This window comes from Podarcis filfolensis (genome assembly GCF_964270895.1).
Source record: "Podarcis filfolensis genome assembly, chromosome: 5".
NCBI lineage: Eukaryota > Metazoa > Chordata > Lepidosauria > Squamata > Lacertidae > Podarcis > Podarcis filfolensis.
In genome coordinates, this window is record NC_139608.1 from 41456634 (window position 1) to 41473380 (window position 16747).

The following is a 16747-nucleotide window of genomic DNA, read 5'->3' on the forward strand; positions in this document are numbered from 1 at the left end:
TCTCAACGTTGCTTCCCCACGGAGACTTCACCAAATGCAAGATTCTTTAAGCCCTATGCATGCTGACATCTAGAGTGTTTTGCACCCTAAGGTGGCCACATGCTGGCTCCCTTGGATGTCTCATCTCTGTGACGGCCTCCATACTGAATGAAGCTGAATGTTGGAAGATGCACGACACATAAAAGGAAGGACTTCTTTATGCAGCACATAGTTAAACAATGGAATTTGGTGAGGTTGGCCACCAAGCCAGATGGCTTTAAAGGAGGGTTAGAGGAGAGGGCTATCAATGACTATGAGCCATGATGGTTGTGCAATAACTCCACAGCTGGAGGCAGCAATGATTCTGAATCCCAGTTGCTTGGAAACCCCAGGAGGGGAGAGGGCTCTTGCACTCGACTTTTGATTTGCCACTGTGAGAACAGGATGCTGGACTAGACGGGCCATTGGCCTGACCCAGCAGGCTCTTCTCGTGTCCTGAATATTTCCAAGTTGTGCAGAAGACCTTCTGCTCAGCAGCACATGGTGCTCGAATCAGCTTTGATGTGGCTGCCGGCTGCCTGTCTCTCCCCTTGTCTGTTGATCTGTAACTGCTGTTGGAAAGACCACAGGGACCCTGTGAGTGAAAGGGTGAGCAGCAGAGAGAAAGGAGCTGTCAAGAGTCTCACAACACTGTTTGAGAAGGCCTTTCATGGCCAGCCGTCGCCCCACAATGCAACTGTTTCTGGAGAAAGTTCAGCCCCAAGAAGATTGCCAGATTGAAAGAGTCCGAAAGAAGAAACTCTTTAGGGTTGTGGGGTTGGCTATGCAGCATGGCAAACTAAAGGGTGCCCTGTGTGGCGAGTGTGGGATGTCAGATCTGTAACAGAAACTTCTCTCTTTGGGTGTAGCTTCCTCTAGAGCTCAGTGGGAGCTAGTTGGACCCATATAGCCTTGCCAGTGTAGCACGTTCTAGCTGCTGTGTTGAGTTGCTGTTCTATTGTTCATAAATAAACACAACTCTTGAAGTGTGCTGCTTTCTGGGGTGAGGGCAGACCCATTGCAAAGGTTTTCTCAACACAGAGTACTCTTCCCAGACTCACAGGATACAACTCCCAGGAACAGACATTGACATGTATGGAGCAGTTGTGTCCAACACAAGAGGTGCTCCTGCTCAAATTCAGGTAATATCTTAAAATAGGGGACACCTCACAGATCCACATATTACTCCATTAGTAGTGCTGTGTAAATGACCGTATGGGAGCAGGCTGCTTGCCTCCTCTGTCCATTGCATGCCTCATATCAAGAGCCTGTCTTTGTCCCCTCTACAGGGCAGAGAAGTAGTGTAAGAATCAGAGCAGCAGAGCAGCAACAGCATCACTTGAAACTGCAACCTAAGGTTTTTAGCCCAGGATCAAGCACTCAATAAAGAGGGCTGTTCATCATCTGCTGTGTTGGATCTGATGAAGTAGGCTCTAGCCTGTACAAAGTCATGCCACCACAATAAATCTGATACTCTTTAAGGTGCCACAGGACTTGCAATTGTTTCTGTCACCTGCGGTTTGCTTCTGAAACTACCGTATTTTTCGCTCCATAAGATGCGCCTGGGCAGGCCATCGGCAACCTAGGGGCGCCGGGTGGATCTTTGCACCCCGGCGCCACATATGCTTAAGACGGCCCTGTGAATGAGCTCAATAGAAGGCAGTTCTCTCCTTCTGTTCTGCTTAGAGTGTCTCCTTCTTTCCTCTTTACAGACTGTAGTTTCAAGGATGGGACTGGGGCAATGAGAAGAAGATCGTCACCTCCACTTGGGTTGACTGTGTGCTATAAGACCGGTCTCCTCATACTGCTGGGTCTTCCATTTTAGAGTGTACATTCAAGAAGGGGAAGGGAGGGAAAGTGCCCTGCTGCAGGAATTCCTTTCCTCTTCTTAGATGGCATTTTTGAGGGACGGGCAAGGACAGTGACATCCTGTTTCGTCACCCGATATGAAATGGGAAGGTGCCGCCCCAACTCACACTGCCCAAGCCTCCCTTTTTACATATATAATATTTTTTATTTGATTTTACAAATATAGAATTATAACAATCCAAATTACATATCCCTATTTAGAGATTTCTCCAAATCTCTGGACTTCCCACCTTTCCCTCCATGTGTCCTATTGTCCCCCTTCTCAACTGCATATTATTTCATAGTCCATGTTTTATATCTTTCCATATTATCCATAATATTCGCTACATTACAAATGTTATAAAAATCATGCTAAGGTTTTCATCTGCTTACAGTGGTCTCCTAGATAAATTATAAATTTTTCCCATTCTTCATTGAAGTTTTGCTCTTCTTGGTTCCTGAGTCTTCCGGTCAGTTTTGTCATTTCGTCATAGTCCAACAGCTTGGTTTGCCATTCCTCTCTGGTAGGGACTTTGTCTTCTTCCCATCTCTGGGCTAGTAGCATCCGCATTGCTGTTGTCACATACATGGAAAGTCTTTTCTGTTCCTTTGGAATGTCAGTACCTACAATTCCTAATAAAAGGCTTCTGGGTTTGTTTGTTTTTACAAAAGTTATTTTAAACATTTTTTTCAATTCATTATACCGGTAGGTGGAATTTCCTTCAGCGTTTTGATCCCTGACAATCATAGCTTTCATTTATTTTTAAGGTACTAGCCCTCATGGTTATGGAGATCACACATTCTTTGAATGTGAAATATCTGGGAAATCTCTCTGTGCCTTCCCCAACGCTGTCCCTAAGCATGTGGCCTATAGGGTTCATGAGAGCACCCATTAGTCTTCAGGCTTGGGGAGGCTTTCTTTTGGCGCTCCTATATTGCAATTTTGTTATCTTATATAGATTTCTTTGCTAATTGACTTATGGCATTGTACTGAACTCTGTTGTATACCGGTATATTTTTAATACACTGTTTACCACTTGGGGGGCCTTTGGGCCAAAAGATAGTATATAGGGATTAGAAACCTGAACAATACGGGTCCCCAATGCACCAGCAGGATGCACCAGTGCTTACAGCAGGTCTGGACCCTCAATGGCAGGGAGCTGGATCTGCAAAAATCTATTTTAATTTCCTACAATGCCATAGAAGGACATAATAATGGGTGTTCTGGAGCATTGTGGGAAACTAAAACGGCAGCTTCAGGTCAATTTTGGAACGCTGCTGCTTGCCACACTACTACCAAGTCTGAGAGGATCTGGTCATGGGTGTTTTCAGTATATATATATATATATATATATATATATATATATATATGAAAAATCATTGTTGGTTACAAGACCTAATCACATACATTTGTTCCCCTGCTAGTGCAAACTGTGAGCTCGGGGCTTAGCCCTCTTTCCTCTCCAACACAGAGCTGTATTTGGGGGCTCCAGAGGGGTTGGTGCCAACCAGTGGAGCTTGAGCAGAAATCTGTGAGCAAGGCTCCCCAGCAGCGTCTCCAAGTAACATCACGGCCAGCACATCCCCAGGGCTTCCTGGCGGATACAAACGTGATGCTGCCAAGCAAATTCAAATTGTGCGGCTGACCTTGCTGCTGAAAGGGTTAACTCCAGAGCTCCCAGCACATGGGCAGACGGGAGCAGCAGCTGCAGGGAACAACACCAACAGGATGCATTTTAGCATCTCTGGGTTCAGGCTTCATGTCTCCAAACAGCCCCTTAGCAAAGACTGGGCAGAGGACAGCCAGCAACAGGCTCTTGGAGAGAATCTTTTTCCCAGCACACCAAGAGTGACAGCTGTCGTGAAGCTGTGCTGGGGACTGTACAGCACACCATGACCATGTACACATTAACCTGCTTGTAGCACAGAAATGTAGTTTGTCTCAATCCATAATTGTTCATACTTGCACCCAACATGCTGTTTTCAGGCTAGATGTATTCCACATCCTGCTGTCCACAAGGGTGGGTGTGGTTAGCTGATACACCTTCGAAAACCTTCTCCTGATTTAGGTTACCTAAGCCTTCCCCCCCCCACAGGTGAATAAGAAGGAAGTACAGTGGTACCTCGGGTTACAGACGCTTCAGGTTACAGACTCCGCTAACCCAGAAATAGTACCTCAGGTTAAGAACTTTGCTTCAGGATGAGAACAGAAATTGCATGATGGCGGCATGGCAGCAGCGGGAGACCCCATTAGCTAAAGTGGTACCTCAGGTTAAGAACAGTTTCAGGTTAAGAACGAATTAAGTTCTTAACCCGAGGCACCACTGTAGTAATTGCAATCTTGGCATATACTCACCCACAACATCATTGGACTGGAGTAGATCCACTCTTCTTCTGCCACACTGCTGGGTAATGGAGAATCAATTGGCAATTAAACCAGTTTCTCAAGAAGCACTTTGCAGGGGGCAAAAACTATGATCTGGATTGTGTGTGGACTATGTAGGAAAAAAACAAGTACTTGGTCTCCATTGATTCTAGAATAGAATGGAAGCCGATGTTGTAGGCAGACCACAGAGAGATATGGTAGCAATTACAATCTTCCATCGATACCTGTTTCTCAGCTGGGGCCCACCTGAAATTTGTCGCTTGGAAGGCAGACTTTCAGGCAGTCACCCTGACTATAAGATGATCGCTGATCAACCAGCCAACTGGTTCTGAGCCCAGAGCTATTCTTGCCTTGCAGATGGTAAACGGAGATCTTCAGATTCCACCTTCTGGGAGAGTGTGGCTTGAATTGTTACAATGAATACACGGTGTGCCTGGAGTTTGGCTTAACCAAAGAGAAATAGCTCCTTTCAGCCCATGCAGTGGTCGAGAGAGGCTCCTTATCAGTGAGCACCGGCTCCTAGTGGGCGGGGCTGTGGTGTCATCCATTTGGAACCCAAATGGTCCTGATAGACAATGACTGGAACTGATTAATCAGCAAGATCCATTGGGTGCTAATCAATCTTTCATGAGGGTCAATAGGCGGGGAGCTGGGCTGGTCCATTCCCTCTCGCTCTGCGTGCTGCTCACAAGTCACCTGGCTGTGCCACACTCCAGGGGTTTCTGGAAGCTACAAAATGTGCAGCTTGTTCTCTGCATTTCCACTTTGGTCGCTACAGGCAATGCTGGCAATCTCCAAGGAGCAGGAGGCCCTAGCTGTCGGGGGGGGGGGGGACGACTGGGTTTTGGAACTGGCTGAAAATGCAGCCTCAGCTTGCTCTCTCAGTAGAGGTTTTTCCCCCTGCATTGATGCAACTAACGCTCTCCCCACAATCCAGGGTAGCCTCCTCTGGTTTGCAGATGCTTCTAAGTAAGAACCCTATGCAGCTGGCTAAAGTTATTGCCACCCCTGCTCCCCTCAGCACACACTTGTTTCCCCACAGAGCACAGTGGCACAGTTAAGTAATTTTAGACACTGGACTTCATGGTGCTCTTTAGATGGGAAGTGGCATTCCCTCAAGGCATTCCCTTAGTAAGCCAGCCTTGCTCCTTCTGCTGAGTGGGCCCCTGGACTTTGGCCCCAATGTCCTGCCCCGATGGCACCACTGAGGAAGTGGCAAGACTCTTTGCTGAGTCTAGGCTGTAGGAAACAGCAGCTGTGAAATAGCAGCAGCATGCACATGGCCTGGTCCATTCTTTTGATACCCAGGTCTCAGTGGGGAAGGCATCCAGTTGTGGCTCCAGAGCTCCCCGGAGTCTGATATTTGGAGCAGCACCAGTTACTTCCAATGCACCGTATCTGCTCTGATTCTTGAGCAGTGAAGCAGCCTGGCCTCAGCCGGCCCTGATTTCTAATGCCCTGGCATGCATCTGCTGTCTCTGGTACCACCTCACCTTGTGGTCTTGTCTGTAAGGAGATTTCATAATGAACACTCTCCACGATGGATCAGTAGCCTGCACCAGCTCACAATTAATCCTGTTATGGAGCCATCTCAGTTTTAGAGCCCACAATGACACCTGGCTTCTGTTACGTTTTCACTGCATATAGGATATGGGGCAGCCAGACCAGGACACAGTATAGGCAGATCAGAAATTAAGAGTCACTGGGCTATTCTGGAACACAAGATGGTAAGACATTGCCTGTCATCTCTCCTGCTGCTGACACCTCCGCCTCCCTGCCCACTCCCTTTTCTCCCTCTGACCACTTATAATGATCCCACCACCATGATGGGCTCTGAGACTTCTTCCCCTGGGGGTTCCCTTGAGGGAGGGGTTCCCTGGCTGCTGCCTCCCACCACTCCTCTGCATCTAGCCAGTCCATGACATTGCCCCTCTGGAAAACTTGAGGGAAAGACTTTGGGACATCAGCAGCCCTTTCCCCCCTCTTGTTTCATTAACTTATGAAGAGGAAGGGAAGTGGCTGCAATTGGGAAACCCCTGAGAAGGGAACCCAACTCAACCCCCAGAACACAAAAGATGCACAGTGGAGGCAGGAAAAATAATGTTCACACAGGATAGCAATATAACTTGACCTAGCCCTGCATAGAGTTTTGATACAGATGTCCAGCTGTTACACAGAATGTGTGTGCAACCAGTTTACAGATGTTTGTTTGCTTAAGTGATAATCACTGTTAAAAAAATCCATTTTGTTTTATGTCTTCAGTCCATGTAATTAGGCATTCAGATACGAGATAGAAATAGGCATGCAAGAAATGTTTCAAAATGCTATTGGTCAGCAGCTTGGCTAGGCAAACTGCCTTGCTCTGCCTTGCTGCCTCTATGGTTTGGAAGACAGCCATACACAAAAATGCAACGTGCGTTCAGCACTTCTCACAACTGTATGTACGAATACAAGTGAAAAGCTGAGCACCTCCCCAATATATTTAAGTTCTCCCGTGCCTCTGCAATTTTGGTATAAACGAGCATATGCACATTCATTGTTAGAACCACTTGCATGTGTACACACAACATGAACATGAGCCCAACTGTCTTGCACAAGATTTGAGCCTCCAGGGGTCTGGGGACATTTCAAAGTATAGTGATTGGGCGGCTCCATTGTTCTTCCTCCCTCTGCCATCCTGTTGCCAGTGCCTCTTCTTTCTTATCGTTATTTCCTGGATTCAGTGGTGACACCAGCTCAGAATCCACCTCGTGAGAAACAATGGCTTTGGACGTCCCTCCTCTCCGCAGAAAAAGCCTGCAGCAGAAACCACACTAGACTTCTAGTGCCCTCTCATCTTGGAACACTTGCTGCTCTCACAGACCTGGTATCGTGTATGGGGCATGTTCTGTCCAGGAATGGCAGAAAAGCAAACAGGCACCAGGATGGTGGCTCTTCTTTATTTCAACCACACCATGTGCTCCATCTGCGGGGAAACTTTGGCCCTCCGGATATTGCTGAACTACAATGCCTTTTTTGGTGGGAGTTGTAGTCCAGCAACATCTGGAGGGCCAGAGATTCTCCATACTCTGAATCCTTTAAGAAAGACCCATCAGGGTAAGAGCCATCAAGGCTGCTAACTGTAAGAGACACTATAACAAAGTGGTTTTGGTTTTATGAGAGAGGACACCTGTCTTGAAAAAAGTCCCCCAGGATCTAGATTAGACTTTCAGAACCTGGTGCCTTCCAGATGTTCTGGACTACAACTCCCATCATACCCAGCCAGCTTCTCCTTACGCACCTCTGCAATGGCAGGAAAAGCAGCGGCGGGCAAAATTCACCTTTCAATATCACTACTAAGAAGTCAGGAGCCTGATTACTCTTCCACTCCTGCCCAAGCTTCCCTCCCTTGCATTTTGTCCTTCTGCTCTCCCTGCCCCTCTTTGCATGACATCCCTCCTCACTGTTCCCTTGGTGGACCAGGCCCCAGGGACCTATTTGGACTCTTCCTGTCGCCAGGACATTGCTCAAAATGTGAATTATTCATTCTCACTAAAAGCCCTTTTTGCTGTCTTGCTGTTCTCAAGCACTCGCTCTTGCTATGTAACCGGAGCTACTGCCACGCAGTCCCCTTCACTGCGGTCACCTCCCCACCTGCTGCCAGCACACATAGGTTAGGGGCTGAGAGTATCAGGCCAGGAACCAATGCGTGTTCCTGCCCAGTAGAGCTTCATGGTGCTTCTTTAGCTCAGCCTTCCCCAACCTGGTGCCCTTCAGATGATTTGGACTACAACTCCCATCAGCCCCAGCCAGCATAAACAATGGTCAGGAATAATGAAAGCTGAAGTCCAGGAAACCTGGAGGGCACCAGGATGGGAAAGGCTGGTTAAAACATTGTGGCCTTGGGATTTTCCATCATTCGTTCTGAGTCTGCAGACAGAGCGATAGAATTACAAGGTAATCCACCGATGGGAAATGGCTAATCGTTTTTCTGTTCAAGTTATCAGAGATCCCTCTTTGCTTGGCTCCGCTCCTCAGCTTGCTAGCCTTCCTTGGAGTACCAAGACTAGCAGGATGCTCCAGGTGAATATTTGTGATGAAGGTACAGAAGGGGTCTTTCTTAGATCAGTTTGTTTTAAAATGGCCCGCGTATCAGATGGCTGAGGTTGTAAGTTAGAAAGGCAGGCAGGCACCTTTGCTTTAAACAAAACAATGCTTGTCCTGGAAGCTGCAGCCGCGGAAAAGAAAGATCAGAACAATCTGAGCTTTGAAGAACCATTGCAGACTTAATATTTAATCTTCCAAACCATGTGTTTTGCCATACCTTTATTCAGTGCTTCTTCTTTTTTTCTTAAAAAAAAATGTTTAGGAGTGCTCTCATTTTGACTCAAGAAAATCACCATTTTACAGTTCAAATCGGGAGAAATAAATACAGTAAATGGACAAGAGTATAAAGATTCACAAAATGTTTAGGGGTATGTGTCCCCCCAGAAAAAAAAAGAACTGCCTTTATTTCTGACTTCGTAGTGAATCTGAAGGTGTGAGACACAGCTTTGAGAACAATTCGGAGCTGCTGTTTCACAATGTTTTTGTTACATTCGATTCATTAATTAGATCGTACAAAGCTCTGCACATAGCTCTACAACTATGCCAGTGATGAGGCCTGTAACATTTAGACTTTTTTTGCCGTAGTTGGACTGACAGTGGAACACAAAACTCTCTCTCTCACACACACACCCCTCCAGTCCCCTCTGCACTGCCATTCTTTGCCATATCTCACTGCCAGCTCTTCTCTAATATCCTGTCCATTGTTCCCAGCTCCCTGGGCTGCTGCCCCCTCTCCACAGCCTCTATTCCTTGCAGAGTCACTTGCTGCCGCTTTCTGCCCCACCCACCTTTGCCACTCTCTCCCCATTGCCAGCCCCCATTCCTGTTGCTGTTCTACTTGCTGTTTCGACACCTCCCGATTTAGTATAAACTGCCAATATCATTAGCACTCTTTATTCTTTTTGCATTGTTAATGGGGAGAAGACAACAACTCGAGCAGGAGGCATCAGGGCATCATTTTTCATATCCCGGATTCCCGCTGCCTTTTCGCCCTTCATTGTGTCTATTCAGCCAGACACAGACCGGGGATAGGCAATACAGAGCAATTCAGTGAGCACAGCCAAGGGCCAAGCAAGGGCTCCACGAAACAGAATGCCTTCTCTATTATTCAGAGATCTCGCCAATAACAACGGTGGCTTAAAGTGGCAGCGCCGGAGATGTCCTTTCTGTTGTACTTTCATGGTTATTTGTGCTCATGGTGGCATTGGGGGCAGTTATACGGGATCCTGCTTTTAAAACTGCTACACACCTCCCTAATCTCTGAGAGGTGAGAGAACTCAGGGTTCCAGCACTTGTAGGCATTCGTCTTTCTGGAGTGACAGCAGATGTCATGGATGCTTTCGCTGACATTCCCGCATTGCAGGGAGTTGGACTAGGCAACCCTTGAGTCCCTTCCAACTCTATGATTCTAAATGAAGAAAAGGCTAAGGAGTAAACCCTACATAAATCTGGAGTCTCTACGATGGCACCTTGTATGCCTCCTTCCAGCATCTCCTGCCGCCAAGCTGGTGCCAAGTGTATTGCTCTGCTTTCCTTTGGACCACATCAGTGAGGCCGAGAGGAGGGTATTGTCATTTGGGGAGCCCGAGACCTCCATACATGCTACCCAGGCTTGCGCTCTGTGGGGTTACTTCAGCACTGCTAATGCAGTGGTTTGACTTCACCCCCGGAGGCACACTCCATTGTCTGTCGAGACAGACAAATGGCAACGGTAGCCTTCTAAAAGCAGTGGCTCAGGGGGTCATCACCAAAGGTAAAGACTCCCATTCCCAACCCAACTGTTAGGAGCCCATTCCAAGATCTGTCATTCCTGCTACCCTTCTTGGTCCTCTGGATGGTGACAGTATCCCCCTAATTAAAATAGGAGGTCCTCCCTAAATGCGTGGTGTGAGCAGATGGCATTGGAAGATGACCCACCACAGGCCAGCCACTGGTTGGCTGAGAATGATTATTATTATTTATTAAAACTGTATACCACTCTTCATTTGAAGACCTTCATCTGTGGAGAATGCACACGTGGGTTTCTTTGGGCTTCTTTGTTTTCCTTGTCTTATCTCTTACGCGAATGAAACAGGAGCAGAGCCATCAGGACACCAGAATAAGTTAAGGTACCCCTAGATGGATGCGGCAAAACGAGTTGGAAATTAGGCAGTAAAGTCCTGAGGATACGACTTCAGACTGTGAATGGAAAACACTCCTTTGAATGACTGCCCTCTGTAAACCAGCAAGCAGCAGCAACAACTCCCTGCAAGTAGAAAACTAGGACAGTGGGGAAATGGCTGAGCTAGAAACTGTCTCCCTGATGTGCTAGTTTTCCACTTGCAGGGATTTTTAGATTTTGTTTAAGGTAGAGTGTACTTGGAATTTATATTGCCTGTCTTCAGTCTGAAGTGGTGCAGCCAATTCTATTCTACCACCTCATTCTACTGCATGCATCAATCTAATCCTGTCACTGTTTGAGATTGTACAAGTGCATGCTCATTCACATGCATATATGTGGTGGCTGTGGTGTAATTATATGTGCAAGTATCCGACAAAGTGTATGGATATGTCTGCTTCTATACCAGTTCATGTGTCTCGATACACATATTTGTTATTGTGACAATATCTCCTAATTGGTGGCTCTGCGTGGTTTTCAGGTATCCTATCAGGCAGGAAAAATGAGGGCCGCTTCACACAAGATTTATTTATTTGTTTGTTTGTTTCGAAAACTAATTAGTCACATAGTCTGCTTTCAAAGCACGTGAGGTGACACACAAACCAGGGTTTAAAAAGAGAGAGGCATTTCCTACTCAGAAATCACTGCCATGTAAGAAATTGTGCAAATCCTACCTGTGGTTTGACAAACATGTCTATTTCACCACTGTAAGTGTGCCTCATTCCCTCCCATGCACGCACACGTGTGTGATGTATTAACTTTTCCCTTTTCCCTTTAGCAACTTTCAAATTATATGAAGCAACCCTAATTCTCCCAAGAGGATGAGAAGTCATCACCATGCTTGTACTCTAATATGCTTAGCTACACGGAAGAAGCTCATAAATTTGTCCCCTAAAAGCAGCTGTTTGACATACTGGGAAAATATTCCCTTCTCTAGTACCTCAACTAAAATGGAGTGAGCCATTATGTTTGCAACTCCGGTTATAGGTGTAGAAAACATGAGAAGTTAGTGTCTATGTTTGACCACCTATTGAATATAAATTATACCTGCGCCTCGGCTCAAATATCATTTTCATTTTTTGCTTTAGTCTTTGCCAATCTTAGCTCCACTGTTACTTTCTGGGGGAGTGGGTGTTCTAGGTATATACTGCACACAGCACAAAATCCACTCACACCAATGCAATCTTCTATTGCCTTTGAAGAGATAAAAGTTCCAGGCTCACACTGCACACTTGTCTATGAAACTCACATACCGATTCCAGTCACATTGATAATAAAGAGTCCTGTGGCATGTTAAAGACTCACAGATTTATTGTAGCATGAGCTTTCGGGGACTAGTGCCCACTTCATCAGATGCATGAGGTGTAGTAGTCAATAGGCAGGTGTGGAGACATAGACATTGATATACATTTAGAGAGAAGAATGTAAGCAGTGGAGTCAAATGGCAATGACAGGACAATTTCCCACTGTTCTCATGCATATGATGAACTGAACTCTAGTCCATGAATGATCATGCCCAGACACATTTGGAATTATAGGGGGAAGAGCCATAGCATAGTGGTAGAAGATCTGCATTGCAAGCAAAAAGTCACAGGTTCAATCCCCTGCATCTCCAGGAGGGACTGGGAGAGGGTCCTGCCAGAAATCCTGGATAGCTACTGCCAGTCAGTACTGAGCTAGTTGGGTCAATGGTTTGACTTGGTATAAGGCAGCTTCCTATATTCCTGTGCCTGAGCACATTGGAAATTTTGAGGAAGTGCATGTGTGGCAGTCACAAAACAGCTACTGTGTGAATGCAGCATAATGGTTACATAACTAAAAGAGCAGAAAAAGAGAAAGGACCACAAAATGGGGATGTAGGCGTGTTCCCCATTAGCCACCCCATCAATGGGGGGGACGAGACACCAGCATCAGCTACCACTAGGCTTGCTTACAGAGAAAAGCTCTTTGCATCTCCCCATTGTGTAGCACAGACCAAAGGGAGAGCATTGAATCCGGGCATCCAGTGAAATGTTGACATGTTTGATGTAGGAGAGGCTGAGTGCTAGTAGGAACTGAAAGTGTCTGAAGAAAGTTTTCTGGTTTTCTGGTTACTTTTAACGAATTATATAGTTCCTGTATCCTTCTAACCTTAATGTGCACTGCTTAGAGACTACCATAGTGTTAAGCGGTATATGATTTGTTGAAATAAATTAATAAGTACAAGAGCAAAGAACCCCTCATGCATTGTGAATTTTAAAAGAGGATATTTGCGAAGACATTTCATGGGCATCATAGGAGGTACTGGCAGGCACACATGCTCACGGGCGCCCTGTTGGCAACCCTTGTTAGTCTCTAATGTGCCACAAGACTCTTTCCTCTTTCACCTTCATTAGACTAACACAGCTACCCTCCTGATACATAGGCTTTGACCATTATAGAGATCAGGGTGGATTATTTTGAAAAGATGATTAATTGTTCCTGTGGTTAAAGTGAGGGGATTTGGAAGAGTTTTGATGCACAATGGTTAAGATCTGGAAGACCTGTTACACATGTGTGTGACTGCTTGGGTTGTTCTGTTGTTTTTCTGTTAAAATATGCCACCACCGCCACCACCCCAATTAGGGTAAAATGATTGCTAGGCGCAGGTCATTGTAAGCTTGCTCAATACAGTATGCAAGAAAAGAAGCAAATGCATGCAAATTAGCACTGGCAAATACTGACTCTGCTGTGGCTGGACCAACTTGAAAATGAAATTGCACTATAGAAGAGGGCACTGGGTACATCTCACACGGATGTTTCCAGTATTGGATTGCTTTGGAGATGCATGAAATATTACAATCTCCAGTGTATGATGTATTCAACCACTCACATATTGCCTGCCTGATCAATGTACTTGTGATGCAAAGAATCCCCACTCATGCCATACTTGAAACGTCAAAGCGTACATGCTTTTATCTACATGGAGATATATGTGGGGAATTAGAATACATAAAGCAGCCCTTACAGTTTCTGATGGTGTGTGTGTGACTTGAGCTGAAGAAGCACCCATTAACTTTGCTTTCCTGTTAGGGAAGTGGGGTTTTATAATTAACCCCCTTGCTTAAGCTCAATACCTGCTTTAGAGGGATCTGCAGCTGTATGGTTAATGATGTGGCTGAGTAGCAAAGCTATGGATCTCACCTGCAAGGGGGTCTAAGGGGTCTTCTGTTTTATATCTTGGCCAATTTTTTGACTGATTTCTTTGTATTCTGCAGCCACAGCACTTTGTGGTTGTTTGCAGAATAGGCAGGGGTCTTGGCTGACACTGGAAAGGATTGTTAGGAGTTCATGGGTGCGAGATGCACCCTAAATTACTAGGTTCAGTAGTCAAAACAAAAAAAAATTTTTCCTTCCAGTAGCACCTTAAAGACCAACTAAGTTAGTTCTTGGTATGAGCTTTCGTGTGCATGCACACTTCTTCAGATACACACGTGCATGCACACGAAAGCTCATACCAAGAACTAACTTAGTTGGTCTTTAAGGTGCTACTGGAAGGAATTTTTTTTTTTTGTTTTGACTATGGCAGACCAACACGGCTACCTATCTGTAACTAGGTTCAGTAGGTGTTAGATGTAATGAAGGCTTAGAATGCTAAACCTGTGCTAGACCAGTGTATTAGATGCTTCTAAATCCTCTGGAATTAACATGTGTTAAGGGCTAATTAAGATAGACTAAGCTTCCTTTGTTGAGGCAGTCACTAGAGGGATGGAGCATTAAGGACTACAATGGACCAAAGGAACTCACCATAGACTGCAAAGAGGTGGGGCAACTTTCACTCAAGAGATAAAGCCAAGAGCTTAGAGAAGAGGGGGAGGAAGCAATATGGGCCAGAAGCTTAGAGAGTAGGAGTTATGTGGCAAACAGATAACAGAGAAATGGCTGACAGCTGTTTGAATCCAGGACTGTGCCTAGGGAAGAAGCAAGACTCTCTTGGGGTACCATGCTGGGAACCCCTTCATCGTAGGCTCAAGCTGCATATATATGTGTAAATAAACCATATATCATAAAGACACCACAGTATACAAGGTGCCTCATTTTTTCCTAAAGGAAATACAGACTCTGACACCCCCCCCCCCGAATCTCAGACTGCTGTGGAGTACTTGCCCAAAAACTGGATCTTGGCATCCAGGGAATTCTCCTTTTATGCTTATATATCTTTTCCTTTGCCACCAACAGTCTTAAGGGCCAGATAGAGGTCTAGAGGGCCACATGTCTTTCCACCCCTTGACATCTGGACCATGCTAATGTGGTTCTAGTTGTCTGTACACACAGACACATCCAACCTAAGCCCTCACTGATCCTGTGATTATGCTACCCTGGCTGAACTGGCTCCCACGTGCTACGGTCATACGGAAGGACTCTCCTCAACGCGACTCATTTTTTAAAAAAACGCACACAAAAACCCGTAAGACCAACACGTGCGCTTACATCTGCAGCCAGACTAGAGAAATAGAGGGTAATTTCCTTTACAAGACCATAGTGTAATCTCCCTAGTAACAGCGCGCAGAGGGCTTGGCGCCCTCCTGATACCGCGAAGAACTCAGCAGCCCAGGAAGCGCCCAAAGTAGTCGAAGTCCAAGCAAGGGACGCTCAGCCATTGGGGGTCTCAGGTGCAACGTGCTCTAGGACCTAGCAGCCCTTCCTTAAGGGAGGGAGGGAGTTGGTCAAGCCAGAGCCAGAACTTGATGGGACTGGGACGGCTAGCGGAAGTGTGAATGAGCTTTGGAAGGGACCGGATGTTGCCACGACCCTGTCCTCGCTTGCCCGATGCCACCTCCAGCATCCGACACGGGATGCACCAGAGATGCACTGGTACAGCACCAGTTGCCGGGGAGCACAAACAGCGCTCGCTTGCCTGCTTGCGCTCCTGCCATGCTCGCGAGCATTTGCTTGGCCGCTGTGAGAACAGGATGCTGGAGAGGATCCGGCTCCTCTTGGGCTTTTGCTCGTCTCTTCCAGCCCCCCACCCCCCACCACGTTTAGTTAGTGGTGGTTGAGGGTGTATCAGCTGTCCACATTTTCAACCAAAGTTGGAGGGCTTAAGAGGCTCATCACTAGGCAGACAAGAGTTTATGGATAAACGGAGGAGTCGCACGAGGCGTTGGTACGGCTCAGAACCACATCGGGGTGAAGGAGGAAAAGCGGCGGGGTCTGTGTGCAAGACCCTAAGAGAAAAGGGTGCCAGCCCAGGGTGGTGTGGTGGGTGCTATTTGGGAGAAGAGAGTGCAATGGAAAGGGGTGTTGCTGCCCGGATGAGAAGTGAATGCCACATTTCCCAAGGCTACAGCTCAGGTGTACAGCCCGGCTCCCCCCCCCCCAAATATCTCCAATTATCCCAGGGATGATCTCCTGCTGCTCCAGTCCGTTCATCCTTTGCTTCCCTAGGCAAAGCCGCCGCTGCCGCTCCTATCTTCACCGGAAAGGAACAGTATGGAGCGTGTCACACGGCAGTATATATATACTGTATATGCATCCTGCCGGCCAAGATCAGCTTCGGGGAGGCGGGCGAACTGGAGGTGGAGTGGGTGGGAGGTTTGGTGGGAGGGGGCGGAACATCTCCCTGCCCTCCGCTTGCCTCGGGGTCTCCCCGGGAGCCCATCTACGGGTGCGCGTCGTCGGGGCTGCTGGGCTCGATTCCAGCTCTTGCCACCCGGATCCGGCAAGCCCCGCTCCCTCGCGAAGGTTACCAGCTGTGCTCTTGAAAGAGGCTGCACCCCCCCTCCTCCCGCCTCGCCCTCCACACACCCCAGACCTCCGCCCCCCGCCCGCCCCCCAACATCCTCCCCGCCCGTCACAGTTTGGCTCCGTATTGATCGGCGCTGCCTGGCCGCGCTTCCCCTGCAATTCCAGGTAGTAAATCAGTGCCAGGCGGCCCAACCTCCCGGCGTCGCCATTGGGTGCCCGGCTCCGCTCGGGCCGCACTGATTGGCCGCCTGCCGGGCACAAGGCTTTACATAAAGAGGCGCTCGCGCTCCGCTGGACTTGCCCAAGCGCGAGAAGGGGCGGAGGAGCTCCACGCCGGGAGCCAGGGAGACGCGCCAGCAGCAGCAGCAGCAGCAGCAGCGGAGGCGCCAGCGAGCGGGCAGGCAGGCAGGCAGCACCAGCTGCGGACATTGGGGCAGCCCGCCCGGGATGCTCCGTGGCCAGCTGGGCGGCATGGCCCTGCCACGGGCCCCCGCCGCCGGCCCGGTGAGTAGAGCTGGCCGCGACCCGGCCGACGGGGCGAAGTT

General features: G+C 47.7%; 1 protein-coding gene across 3 annotated transcripts in view; it reads left to right on the plus strand.

Annotated features, from left to right (window-relative positions):
- The first annotated feature begins 16106 nt into the window (after nucleotides 1–16106).
- CRTAC1 (cartilage acidic protein 1) overlaps nucleotides 16107–16747 on the plus strand; it is a 36896-nt gene continuing 36255 nt past the window's right edge. For 2 of the 3 annotated variants that reach the window (XM_083614930.1, XM_083614936.1), the window contains exon 1: nucleotides 16501–16706. In XM_083614930.1, the coding sequence (XP_083471056.1) occupies nucleotides 16650–16706 (57 nt within the window). In that variant the 5' untranslated portion in view covers nucleotides 16501–16649. Of the gene's footprint in view, nucleotides 16368–16500; nucleotides 16707–16747 lie in introns of those variants that run through there. The other variant, XM_083614933.1, reaches the window with a different exon arrangement.